Source organism: Dendroctonus ponderosae, unplaced genomic scaffold (assembly GCF_020466585.1).
Source record: "Dendroctonus ponderosae isolate FM_Combo_2020 unplaced genomic scaffold, Dpon_F_20191213v2 Dpon_F_20191213_4, whole genome shotgun sequence".
Classification (NCBI taxonomy): domain Eukaryota; kingdom Metazoa; phylum Arthropoda; class Insecta; order Coleoptera; family Curculionidae; genus Dendroctonus; species Dendroctonus ponderosae.
This window is the reverse complement of record NW_026018611.1, coordinates 4,914,428-4,927,631: the sequence shown is the minus strand read 5'-3', so window position 1 is coordinate 4,927,631 and position 13,204 is coordinate 4,914,428. Positions and strand designations below refer to the sequence as shown.

Here is a 13,204-nt window from a genome sequence, read left to right as displayed (position 1 = left end):
AAAGAAACAAAAGTTATTGAAGAAAATGAAAGTGGCTCCAAATGACTGTTAAAGCAACAGAACCAGGCATAAAAAACCATTTGAAGAAATTCCCTACCAACTAAACTGCTGAACAAATTTCAAAACTTTTTTCGAGATCTCCTTTAATCTCTGTGGCGTTAAAAGGGAAACAAACGTTTCTTTAGCTCAACTAAGAGCATGTGAAACTTTCACCAATTGAAGTACAAGTTTTGTCCAAAAACACGCCCCACCGAACAATAAATGCACTAAATCAAACTTCAAATGGAAATCAATTCGCTAGCAGCAAATCAGAATTTATCCAGTTCGAAAATGAGTCCTAATTTGTCCGTGCAAACGGAAGTTTCCGAGATTATTTGAAGAAGGGAGTTTCTTAATTAATTAATTTTAACAATAGAAACTGATGTTGTGAGGTGCAGTACTGTGATAAATTGTGCAGTTGCAATTGTGCAGAGTAGAATCAATTTTTTGAAGCAATTTCCGCGTTTGGATCAAACTAAAAAATTACATTTGACAAACGAAATTATCACTAAGTGGTAAAGTACGTGCATCCAATATATTTTTCTTCTAAAAATCATTTTGAAGCGTTGATTTTCAATATAACTCGCAATTAGTAATAATGCATGTATAAAAGAAATAATATTCAGATTCGATACAAGTATATCGAAGTGTGGTCATGGTCAATCTAAATACAAGTTGAGATGACGAGTGGTCAATTGATGATAGTCGGATAAGCCGACCAGTCGTAACTTGCGATGACTCGTATAATTCCGAAGATATGAGTACTAATTACCGAGGTGGATCTGATAAGCGCCTCATTTGTACAAAAATGTTAATAATGCGTTGATTGAACAAAGCAGGCAACGAGAGACATCGATTTCGTTATTCACGATTATTATTTCTTCGGCGATCTTCCAGCTCAAGCTTAGATGCAGAGAATTTTAATTCGATTGTATCAATTTTGAGAATTTTCATATTTTTTCTTATATCTAGACGCACCTTTAGCAGGAACTTTTCTGGATTCCATTGCAAAACGCTGCAACAAATGAAACACGCTTGTGAACACCGTCTCAGTTTTTTCATATAAATATTTTTGTTTGGCTCAATCCCAAACTCCAATTTAAATTGCAGAATGGCAAACATCTTCAAACTGAAAAAGTGGGGCCCAATCGATTACTATTTATGTTGTAATGAATCAGTTCCTCATCGAAATTCAAAATTATAACTTACTTATTACGGATATTTTTAGTAGACGATCTGGAATTTCTCCAGTTATTAAAATTTTTTCTATTTTAATACTTTAAGCATCTTCTGAACATTTTCAGTTTATTCAATTAATTTTCCCTTTTATAAGATTTTTTAAATCACTTTTGCAGCATAAACACCCGATGATAATTAAATAACGTTAAAAAATATAAATTGCACCTCGCCTATGCCGTCATCGCTAACTAGCAACAACACTGATCAGAGAGTGTGAGTGAGACACCGCTATGATCTGTCGAAAATCACCAAAATTAGGTTAGCTCACACATCACATAAGTTTTCAAATTCACCCTTTTATTTATTTAATTTAATCCGTTATGCAAAGTTTACGGAAAAATGGAGCCCCCAATCAAGCCCGATGAATCAGACTGTTGTAATTCCGGGTGCAGCCCTTGCATTTTGGACGTCTATGAAGACCAGCTAAGAAAATTTAGGGCTGCAAAGTGCAGCTCACAAACCCTCGCTAACTGTCTTTCATTGACCTCCTACAGTGTATTTAGGCTTGCTGCTACGAAGGGCCACACTAAAGATTCGCGGTTTTTCACGTTTCAGTATGTAAGACCTGAAAAATGTCGCCCCCAAAGTGCAAGTACTAACGTTGTCTATGAACCTGGCCAGTACTTGCTCTTCAAAGGGAGAATACACGGGGAAATGTTTCAGAAAGCCTACACTCCTATTTATGTGGAAAATCAAGTTTCAAATTGCTTCACTGTGCTGGTAAAACTCTATGAAAATGGTCGCGCCTCCAACCTGTTCAAGACACTGCGGGTTGGAACTGAAACACTTTGGAGAGGACCTTATGGGGATTTTCGGATAAACTACGAACAGAAACATATGCTTTTCATAGCCCAAGGTACTGGTTTAGCTCCATTTTACAATATACTGATCAAAATGTTAAATAACGAAGACTGCTACTGTTTTCTCACATTGATTTTTTGCTGCCAAGAAAAGAACATTTTGCTCAGGGACGAATTGTACAAGCTGAAAGATTATTGGAATTTCCAATGCGAACTGTTCATATCGGGGCCAAACAAGCACAGCTTTGACAAAAAATACAACGAAATTGTACATTTTAATAGAATTACCGTTGAGGATATTCAAAGATTCATGGAATCAGTGAAGGGTAGTTTTAAAGTACTGATATGTGGTTCTCAGAGCTTCTGTGATAATATCAAAAATATTCTATTGGAGTGCAATGTAGCAAAAGAAAATATTACAGTGTTTTAAATTTTCTATGTTAAGTTTGCATGTCAGCTTTCCCAGTTCCTTCGCCTAAATGTACAGGATTTCAAATTAAGGAAATATACAAAAGAGGACGGTTCAAGCCATAGTCGGTTGATGATCGTGAGCCTTAAAAATCAACCAAATTTTTGCGATCTGAAGGGCCTAAGTCTAGCAAAACTTTTAACGTGCGTGTTTTTCCATTTCAGTGCGTGGTTTTTCTCCTAAGAAGCTACTCTATATGCACATATTTATAGTATTTTGCTCTTTGATAAGGAAGATATCATCGGTTGAAAATCGCTTAAAATCGTCCAAAAATACCAATAAAATTTTTTCGATGAACAATTTCAATAAATAATAAATATTAAAAGTTTTTTCAGTAAGCTTTTTTCCTCGTTTTCTCAAAATGAATGAAAATGATGTAGAAATCGAGCTATTTTGAGAGATTTGATATTGTTTGAAAATATCGACTTCTACCCCTAGAAAATTTTCGATCTGGTAAAAATTTCCCATGCGTGTTTTTTTGCGCTCAATCCATAGGTTTCGACCTAAGACTTACGCACATTTAGTGTTTTAATCTACAATAAGAACAATATTGGCGGTTAAATATCGATTATTTTTGATCTGAAGCCGATAACAATTTTATCAATCAACTCGTTGCATTCCTCGCTCCTTTCCGATAAAAATCGTATACAATTTTAGCGACTTGAGCTCACACATGTGAAATTGTAAATATTCAGGCCCATGTTTGTATAATAACTGTATATTACTAAACTTTGTACTTGCGTTAGGTTGAAAGTCGATAATCATGAGAACAGTTTCTGCTAATTTAGCCTGTTGTTACTACAACCATCCCAGTTTTCTAATTAATTTAATCTAAATTTACCCTTGATAAGTCAATATCACAGATAGTATTAAATGGTGACTTTATCTGCAAAATACAGCCATTTGCCTGTAAGGAAGCAAATATTCCTGTGACCGCAATAAATAAAGATTCAATTATAAATAAGGTATTTAATGTGCCTGAAGTCTTATATATTCACTATCTCATAAAAATGAAATTTTCAACCATCTCACTCATCCTCTACCTAAAGCTAAGCTTTAAAACCGCCTTAAACAACGCCTTGAGAAAATAATAGTTAAAATATAGTCAAATATTCCAAGAATCGCCTATTATTCCTTAAAAAACATGTATTGTAGTGGTAACGAATAAATACTGATTTTTTAAGTCTTTTTCAAAAATAAACCTTTTGCTCAAACACACGTGGTACCCGATATACCGAAGTGAAACATTCAGCCAATAATACTCCTTTGTACTTCAACGATCTTACCCTACCTTACATTCTTCAGATTAATCCCTCAAGTTGCACCGTCCAATGCATTTTTTATCGAACTTATCAGCGGAAATTTCGTGCCTGCTATAACACCCATATTACAAATACCTTTAAAGTCATCGGCATTTAAACAGTAAACCATTGCGCCGCCAAAATTGTGGCTTTTAATAAATTCCGCTTTATACGTGAGACTTTGCGAATCATCAAACGAAATCCATTCGTAATACTTTGCCGCATATGGGCTGAAGTTTTCCATATCGAAAACCGGCGTGATGTGGTTCTTTTGTAGAAAATTGCAAATCATTGGATATGAAGCAAATCCCAAATTGCCCAGTTTCCCATAGCCAGAAGCTGGAGCATACAAATCATGGCTGTTGGAATTTACCAACCTGGAAAATCAGTCAAAATTGCCCACTGATTCGCTGGTATTCTGCTCAATCAATACCTGAAGCTGTGCCCATAAGTGGGCAGCCCAATCACAATCTTACTCTTGTCCATTCCAAGATAATTCCAGTAGTGACTGGAATAGTTTATATTTAAGGTTGTTAAGAAGTACTTTTCACTGGAGGTTTCGTACAGGGGCGAATTTATTCCGGTGAAAGGGGTGACGCTTGTAAAGTAGTGAAAATCGTAGCTCATCAGGTTGACAAAGTCCACATATCTGGAAAAAATTGCCAATTTAATGTACCACTTCAATTGGAAAAATTGTCAGAAACTCACTCGTTCATATAAGCAACATCGTAAGATACATCGACGATATCGGTAATCGCAGCTACAGCAACAGTTAGGAAAACTTTGTATTTGTCTTGTCTGAAAAATCCTTAGGTAAAGTGCGCTCATTTTTGCAATTCCAAACAAAATTGTCGGATCCCGTTACGGGAATTTAAAAAAAGTTGAAACTGGTGAGTTTTGCGGGGTTTTAGGTCGTGGTGGAAAACAATTTCTTCCTGATGTTTCGAAGCACGAGCGACATGCATCTTCTGTGCATGTGAATACAAGCCAGCGGTGCTTGCAAAACGTGAGAAAGACATTGTTTTATTCGACGGCCTGCAAACCCCAAAAACTCACCAGTTTCAAGCCTCACTCTTTTGATTGAAAAAAAAGTTCTAGAAAATGCATTTTTTTATGGAAAAAACGTGTTTTAATGCGTTTCACCTGGCAATTGATTTTCTCATTTCGGATAAAAGTTGCGTGAAATGCATTCTCTGATTGGGGTCGTAATTAATTTGAGCCCCTGGAAATTCCCAGTCCAAATCCACTCCATCAATGTTAAGCTGCTGCACATAATCCCAGACTGATTTGATAAATCTAGAAAGCATACACTTGAAACCTTGTGGATTGTTTGAGAACGCAATTACATTTTTCTGTTGGTGTGGTTTTTCACCATTTCTGGAAAACCGTTCTGGTTCCCAGCCCCACCCACTGACACTAAAACCTTCAGATTTTCATTGGTTTGTTTCAGTTTGATTATTTCTGCTAAAAAGCCTGAAAAAGTCGCAGACTGGATAAGTATTTTGAATTCAGCAAAAACAACTGAATTCTTACTTAATTGTTCATTATCCAGATAAAGACTGTTATTGACCACACTGGCAAAGGCCAGATTCAAATGGGTGCATAAATTGGGATCAATATCACTGACCTGCATTGACTGGTCATTGGCAGGAAAATTAAAATAACAGACCAGCCGCAGTGCATTGGGAGCATGATCTGGTTGATAATTGTGTACGAACTTCGGGATTTCTGTTACGTTCTTGTTTGGATGCGTGTTACTGTATGCGATTGCTCTATATCTGCTGTTTTCCAGATTTTCTGCAACATTTATATATAATATTTCGTTTAAATCATTCTCAAATTGCCTGTTATCCTGATACTACGTACCACTCGAAACAAACGTGTTTAATCCATTCTTTGGATAAACTAGATTTTTGTAAATGCCAAACAGGATCATATCAGTGGCACAAAACACGGTCACTGCTAGGATAAGGCATCCTACTATAAGCAGAGTTTTTCTGTCCAAATACACAGGAGTTCTATAACAAACAAAAGCTCTGTAGGTTTTGCATAATTTAAACGAATTGAAAATGAACAGCTTGATATTTATATGCGAAAACTTTAGATTATTTGTTCAATTTGGCAAGTTTGCCAAAAGCACTGAAAATACGGAAGCTTTGGTTCTTGAAATAGCGGTTTTCGCTCCTTTACGGGGGCAGATTTAAGGTAGTAGGTAGCGTTCAATTGGGCATTTTTATTGCCTTAGCAATTTTTTTTGCCTTGGATCTTTTCTCCCTGTTGTCTGTAACTTCACTGGCTGTTCAGATATTGATTAACATGCCCCTTCGATTTCCCCCTGTATAAGTTTAAGTTCTTGGGCCTGTGACCACTGGCTACGCTTAAAAAGGCCAAGAACAATCAGCTTTTTTATCTGAACTGATTACTTTGTGACTGATCGAGCTCTGATGAGTTGAAAGGTTGTTAGGCTGTTTGCCGCAAAAGTTTGTGAATAACAGCACAATAAAACCGAAATCTATAAGGCAATGAGAATAAGTTTCCTCAAGGTAAACAAACTGAAAATACCTGCGAACCCTGTGCAGGAGAACGTATTGGTTGTGCTCCTCTGAAAACATGGCTTATCAGCGCAGAGTTAAAAGCATAGATAAAGACGAGTAGGTTAAAAGCGGAATATCTGATAATCAAGCACCAATGCAGAAACACTGTTAGAAAACATAATCTTTTGATGATTTATGACAGGTAAAACGTAAATAGAACTCTAACCTCCACAGAACATACCCCAGGGGGGATATTTTGTGTCTAACCTCAATGGGCACTGACAATTGACAATACTCGTCTTTATCTATGCTGACAATTAAAGCGACACTTGCATATGCTATACAATGTTACAAAGTTTCTATTAGGAATTTCTCACGTCTGTCCAATATCAATATTTTATTCACGCCTCTTTACTGCGCTTTACGCTGCTACTGAAAAAAGCCATTGACTTGCGGATTAAAGGTCAGCAAATTTTAAAAAAAGAATTGGACTAAATAAAAAAAAGGAATATTGCAACGTTGGGCAGGCGACGGGACGCCATCTCTGCGGTCTATGCCAGGGCGTAGATAATAAAAATGTCAGATAATATTTTTATTGACAAATCTCTCATTCCAATTGGTATCAGTGAAGTGGAGTGTCAGTAGAAACAGTAATTCTATCTAGAAGCGGCTAGAAGTGTGTGGTTTTTGTTCGAAGTGGAGTTAGAAGGACAGAATAATTCGGAATCGAATGATTCAATTTGACATCGAGAGTGTCAGACTTCAAGGCAGTGTTTATAGTTTATATATGGCTGTCATAATAGTGGTTGAATAATGTGCGTGAACGTTATTTGTTGTTATAAGTGACCAGAGACTATGTAAAAATATAAAAAAATGGGTGCAAAAGACTCGAAAAGGGCTTGCCTAAGCTACGAGGATGCCGTCAAGCGAAGTAAGTGCACTTGCATGCCCGTTTTCCCATAATATGCTCTTCACATTCCCTATCACATGATTGGTATGCTAGAACATAAATACCATTATGATAATTCGGTGTGTAAAATTAAATTTAAATGCCTTACGGCAACGGAAAGCACCGAATTCCGCGTATCGTGCGTTCTCTTTTAACTTTAAAGTCCCAATCCCTGTGTTGGCTTTGTGCTGTGCACTTTGTTGCCCCATTATTAAGCTAATTGATCTAACATTAGTGGAACAATAATTATGCTATTAGAGCGGCTGGTTTCCGTTGTCACTGTTCAATGTGCGTAATATCGCATACAGAACAAACATTTCAGCGAATTCCTTATTTATGCTTGTTGGAGTATTGTTCATTGCATAATGTTGCTGGGGTTTCAAATTGCGCTCCACAAATAGCACTTTGTTAACTATCAATTAATGATATGTTTATAAGTTGCTGCAGAATCGTTTGATTACGTGGTCTAGGTATATCTGCTATATGTATTTTGTAATGTTATTAAACCACCGCTATCATGTAGGATTATTTTCCATTCTCACATCTTGTTTATTGAGATGATAAGCCAATGAAGCAGTTGCAGCAAAGCATCAGTGGGTTAAGCATGTTTTCATCAGCTCTGAGCATCTACCTGTGGATTAATCATTGATGAAAACGTTTCATTACGGGTTTCTAGAATGTAAATTTTAGTACCCATACAGTAACTGGTTTCGCGATGAGGCAGGTTCAAAGGTCTACTTTAGCATGTACCTACTTTTTATTGCAAATTGTTTGTGGACACAGTCAATTATCTCCTCATTTCAACCACATCAACATATTTAGCTTCGAAAAATCGCCACTTATTCCACATTAACGTGCTTCATATGTAGCTAAAACTAAATCAGTACATTAAATATTAAATGTATATAATTAGCGCAACTAATTCAACAATGGGAAACTATAATTATCGCTAAATTATACTGGCAATAAATTTAATTTTCCTTAGAGGCTTTTAACCACGTTTACGTTTGAACTGAATAACTGGTTATACAATGAGTGTGGGATATTAAAAAATTGAAGGGAAACTCATGACAACGTGCAGTACAGAGTGAAAATATTGTTTAGATTTTGCAGGATGTTTGGGGAACTATTTGAGATCGATGAGACTAATTTGCCCCTAAATTCTACGCTGCTGAAAACAGTCGCTTTTTGATAGCTTACGTTTTGTACATAAAAAAGGTGCTTTTAGTCCAAAACCTTAATGTCAGCCGTTTTAGAGGAACAGTGCAGTTTGTGGAGAAAACATCAAATCATTAATCATTCAAGCTATTTGATTTGTATTATTTGATTACCATAATACCATTACCATAAACCAGTTAATACAGTGCAATTTATCAGACAACCGATTTTTTTCAAATTCTTTGTTTAATTTAGAAACTTTTTTGGCTCTTGCATCGTTTTTGTATCTGCCACTGTTTCCAGTTATTTGCAAGGTATCAGAAAAGCACGAAAAAACGCTGATCGGTACTAAAAAAATGCAAGAAGCAAGAATGTTTCTAAATTAAAGAAGAAATTTGAAAGTCTGTGGTCAGACTTCAGTGGCACACCAAAAAAAAACACCCTTCAAGAAATATCTGAATAATTCTAGAAGTGATAAGGATTTTTTTTTTAATTATACAGCAAGTAAGTGCAGTATTTTGCCAAAAACATGCAAAATATTTTTTTTCTTCACAAATAACGCAGAAAACTGAAAAATTTAATTACATCGGTACCTGTCTGGTTTTGTTTGGACGCACTTCTGGAAATATGTATTGTTTTGGAAAATGCAATACAGGCCATAGTTTTATAAAAACCTCTTAATAAAATCATCCAAAGTAAACGTTAAATTATTTTGATAAAAAACCAAATAAACTGTTTTTAAACGTGCAATTCGTGATCATCTTGGAAGCAATTGCACTTTATTTCTGCTTCATCTACTTCCACCTCTTCAGTATTGTCCAACCAAAATTCCTGAGGCAAGTTGAGTTCGTGAAGATACTGCAGGGTTTTCTAGAAGATATTTAACATCGATCTTTTTTTCAGCAGAATTTGAATTTCCAAGTGCCAGAAGTGCACGTGATTCGATACTATGAAATGCCTATTTGGATCTGTCTAGTTTAATTGGTTTCCACCGATGTAATAAATTGTGTTGCTCCTGTTGCCCTTATCTTGTTTTCTGTGATTTTCCAATGTTCGTGTTCACTTTCTTATCCGATTGGTATGGTTCAGAGCCATTTTGAGGCGTTGAATTGATAGAAAGGCCGGAAAATTTCCTAATTTGGGACGGTTTGGCGACTGGATTTGTTTGTTTTTGGAACGCTCCTCGATTGATCGATCTTGATGATATTTCGGGTCAATAAAGGGCTCCAAACTTTCTATTGTTTAAGCAATAATTTGCCATAGCCACCAGGTGGTTCTCAATCGAATTTTTGATGGTTGTGTGCATGGGAAACATTAAGAAAAACGGACTTGTGCGCTATCAATCATAACTATTATCTGAGTCACTCAGATAATCTTCCGGTCTGAAACTCATCCAAGATAAATCAAGCCACTCTTCCAGATAAACTGAAACGGGACGCTCTGTTATTATTAAAATAATCGACGGAACAAACCCACTCTAGATTTAAGTCAAGATAAAAACCGTTTAAATAGCGCAATTTAAAAAAATCCCTATTAAACTCAATGCCAGAGATACTGTTGAGATGCTTTGTTAATTGCAAGCTTTGAAAAATTAGTCAGGCTTTTTAATAAAAAAAAACAGGCGAGTTTCTGCCAGTGATTGAACTGATATATAATAGTAAGCATTTGCAAAACTGTTAAACATAAAAATAATACAGTTGGTGTCTGATATTGCTAATTTGTTAAGAGCCAGATGAATGATAAAAGCAATTTACAAGAAAGAAACTACATAGATCGTATTTGCTTTCACTTAGCCATCAGTGAACGATGTTTTTTTATATCCCATATTCCATACCGCCGGTATACGTTACGATAGATTACGAGCGACATTACGGAATTGTTTAAACGATGGTAATTTTCATATTTATTGATTTTTAATTGAAGAGGACGTACTCAAGATAGCGCAAAATAAGCTTGCCGATTAGAATTTTTGCAATCAAATTCTGGCAAACAATGTAATTCAAGGATTCCAGTTTGTTTTATCGTTCTGGGATCTAATAATAGTGTGACGGTTATCCGATTTGTTTTCACGGTTTTATTGTACAATATATTCAAGCTTGAACAATTGCATGATGCAGTCAGACAATCGATAAGGCATGTAAATGGGTCAGAGTGTAATAGGAAAAATCTTGGAGTAAGATGCACTAGAAAATTGTATAGATTTTCGTTAGTTTATCCGAGAATTGATTACGGGAAAAGTTCGGACGCAATAGTCTCTTATCAAGTTTATTTACGAGCATTACAATCAAAGATGGGTATCCTTCTTACAAATACTTTAAATTTATACGACTCGAAACCCCGGTTGTATTCATATATGAGTGGTTTTATCAGTTTTGAGTCTAGGAACAATAGTTTCCCAACTTTATCTGCTGTTATCTCTTGGACCTAATAGCCGTTTGGAATTTATCCAATTATTCTTTTCTGATACGTTTCTCTAGACAAAACCTTGCAAGTTTCATCCACTGTTGTAAAATAACTGGTTAATATATATTGCCTAAATCCATTAATTATGTAACCTTTATATGTATAGGAACAAAGGGTACTTGATTTCCATAGTACAACTTCACTGGAATCTGGCTGGGCAAATATTTAGATACTTCGAGTTCATATTGACTTGGTTGATATCTCAAAAACTATTCACTTACTAAGCATATTGTTTGCTCAGTGTATCGCGTAATTGAATTATTATCGACAAGTACCTATAGGAAATATATTTTTATTCCTTTAGTAAAGCTAGCTTTTATTCATCCCGCGGAAACAAAGAATGACGATCACATTTTGATTAATCCTTGCACATTTTCGTGTATATCTCGGGAACCGCTGATTATATTCAAATACATATTAGAACTTTTTGATAGAGAATGGCGAAAACTATCTTTTTCAATTTAGGCTTGATCAGAAATTTCGCGCTTTGGAATAGTTAAAATGAGAAATCCAACTTTTGCGCGGCAGTTGAGGTTCAATAGCTTCTATCTCGGAAACGGTTGGAAATACCTGATTAATCAGACTTCTTCAGACCCTTTCGAGAACTATTTTGGTTTTTTCGATTCAGTTTTTATTCGAAAGCTTCTCAACATTGTGAAGTTTGCCAGACTGCCGCTCAATCACCTAAATATTATAATTTCTAATAAAGCTTTTATTAATAATGGACTGAGGCTTATCGGCTCGTGGTTCAGCTTTCATTACAAAGTCATCAGTGTGGCGAAATATTCATCAACTATCGAGGTTCACTGTGAATTATCACAATTTTTCAAAAATCCCAGGCGAGTTGTTCAAGAGGTTTACTTAGTAAATTAAATAGATAATTCGTACATTTTTTTGCCGAATTTATGCTCATTTCTATTTCCGCCATAATTTCGTAAAGTTCCCCTCCGATGGATAAAAATCGAACGAATTCCTCGTTTATCATTTGCGGTTGCTATTCTGATTTAAAATTGCGCTCGAAATCTTGAGTTGAAAAGATAATTTCCGCAAGAAGCGAGCAATTTCATTCAAGTAAATTAAACAATTATATCTAATCTTCCTACTCAAGGCTGGGGATCCATAAAATAGTCCTATTTTTGGTTGAGCAGCTTGAGACCTTGCCATGGGATCGTTGACGCTGGTCTTAAAAATGTGGCAATTAGGTGTTCTGTCACATACCATTTTTTTGTTCTTTGAAATTTGAAGGAAATACATTAATAGAACCAAAACGTTTCATGGATCGACGGTAATTGCCGTCAAAAGGTCAGCGTTTATTGTTTGGTTGCACGTTTAGCATGGTGGTTTTCTTTAAGTAGGTGACTACAGCATTAACATTCTGGTAGTATTGGAATTGTTTATTTCTCTAAATTAATAAACCACAAGTGCTGGCGTTTGTGTGGATTTTTATCGGCTGCAAAACCTATAGATAAATTCGTTGCGAGCTAAAATCTTGGATCTTCTCAGTCGGAAACATCTGCTTCGTGCAGAGTGAGGACACTAATCACCAGATCTCTGCGTGCATCCTGGAAACGCCTCATTTTCTCTTGTACGTTCTTAAATTCCCGAATCTCCACATGTTCCAAGTCAGCCAGGGATTGGTTGATAATTCCATAGTCCAGTTCATCAGGCACCATTCCTTCTGGAAGATTTTCCTTGTGGCTTGAAGCCATTCTATGGCGGGACGCATTCCTTTGAGGCTGTGCGGATGAGCCGCACGTTCCACAAGGGGCGGATCCTCCTCCAAACCGGGAGGAAGGTTTGCCTTTTTTCGGCTGCAACTTGGCAATGAGCACTCGGGAGTCCTCGCAAGCCTCGGGAATTTCCACGATATTTTTGCCGGATTCCAAAACGCCTTTCGGTATGATCAGTTTTCTTGTGTAGAATTCTTCGGACATTTTCGGGCAGTTTAACTTAGAATTTTTACGATTTTCAAACAGTCAGATCAGAAAATGTCGCTGACAAGTACCAGTTAGGTGCTTGACGAGTTGAAATTATTTAACTTAAGTGATGTTTAAAACAAACTAATAAACGGCGATTTTAAATGAATTCCAACTATTTGTTTATGTTGTTAGCTTTGCTTTGTTCCATTATTCCACGTTGCTTTTTGAATTATTATTTTATCTATTTAAACAGCCTGTTATTTGGAAACGGCATTGATCAACAGTGAGGAGATTTAGTTTTTGGGTTTCGCGTTACAGCCGGAACATGGAAAG

The 13,204-nt window shown here is 36.1% G+C and overlaps 3 protein-coding genes and 1 long non-coding RNA gene across 8 annotated transcripts in view; 2 read left to right on the top strand and 2 right to left on the bottom strand.

Annotated features, from left to right (window-relative positions):
- The first annotated feature begins 1,506 nt into the window (after nt 1-1,506).
- On the top strand, nt 1,507-3,748 carry LOC125504199 (NADH-cytochrome b5 reductase-like). The gene is made up of 2 exons (XM_048665851.1): nt 1,507-1,836; nt 1,942-3,748. The coding sequence occupies exons 1-2, from the start codon at nt 1,618-1,620 to the stop codon at nt 2,506-2,508; spliced, it is 786 nt and encodes a 261-aa protein (XP_048521808.1). The 5' UTR covers nt 1,507-1,617; the 3' UTR covers nt 2,509-3,748.
- Nucleotides 3,502-6,485, bottom strand: LOC125504197 (chitinase-3-like protein 2). The gene is made up of 8 exons (XM_048665849.1): nt 6,411-6,485; nt 5,715-5,866; nt 5,382-5,645; nt 5,195-5,321; nt 4,992-5,144; nt 4,557-4,646; nt 4,282-4,497; nt 3,502-4,225 (listed from the first exon to the last, which is right to left on the bottom strand). Exons 1-8 carry the CDS (start codon nt 6,458-6,460, stop codon nt 3,862-3,864), a joined length of 1,416 nt encoding a protein of 471 aa, XP_048521806.1. The 5' UTR covers nt 6,461-6,485; the 3' UTR covers nt 3,502-3,861.
- A 476-nt stretch (nt 6,486-6,961) lies between these two features.
- LOC125504196 (ubiquitin carboxyl-terminal hydrolase 32-like) overlaps nt 6,962-13,204 on the top strand; it is an 18,941-nt gene continuing 12,698 nt past the window's right edge. For 3 of the 5 annotated variants that reach the window (XM_048665847.1, XM_048665845.1, XM_048665843.1), the window contains exon 1: nt 6,963-7,313. In XM_048665847.1, coding sequence (XP_048521804.1) covers nt 7,256-7,313 — 58 coding nt within the window. In that variant the 5' untranslated portion in view covers nt 6,963-7,255. Of the gene's footprint in view, nt 7,314-13,204 lie in introns of all 5 variants that reach the window. The other 2 variants (XM_048665844.1, XM_048665846.1) reach the window with 2 other exon arrangements.
- On the bottom strand, nt 7,216-7,943 carry LOC125504202. Its single transcript, XR_007281332.1, has 2 exons — nt 7,441-7,943; nt 7,216-7,381 (listed from the first exon to the last, which is right to left on the bottom strand). It is a non-coding gene; the product is annotated as an uncharacterized LOC125504202 (long non-coding RNA).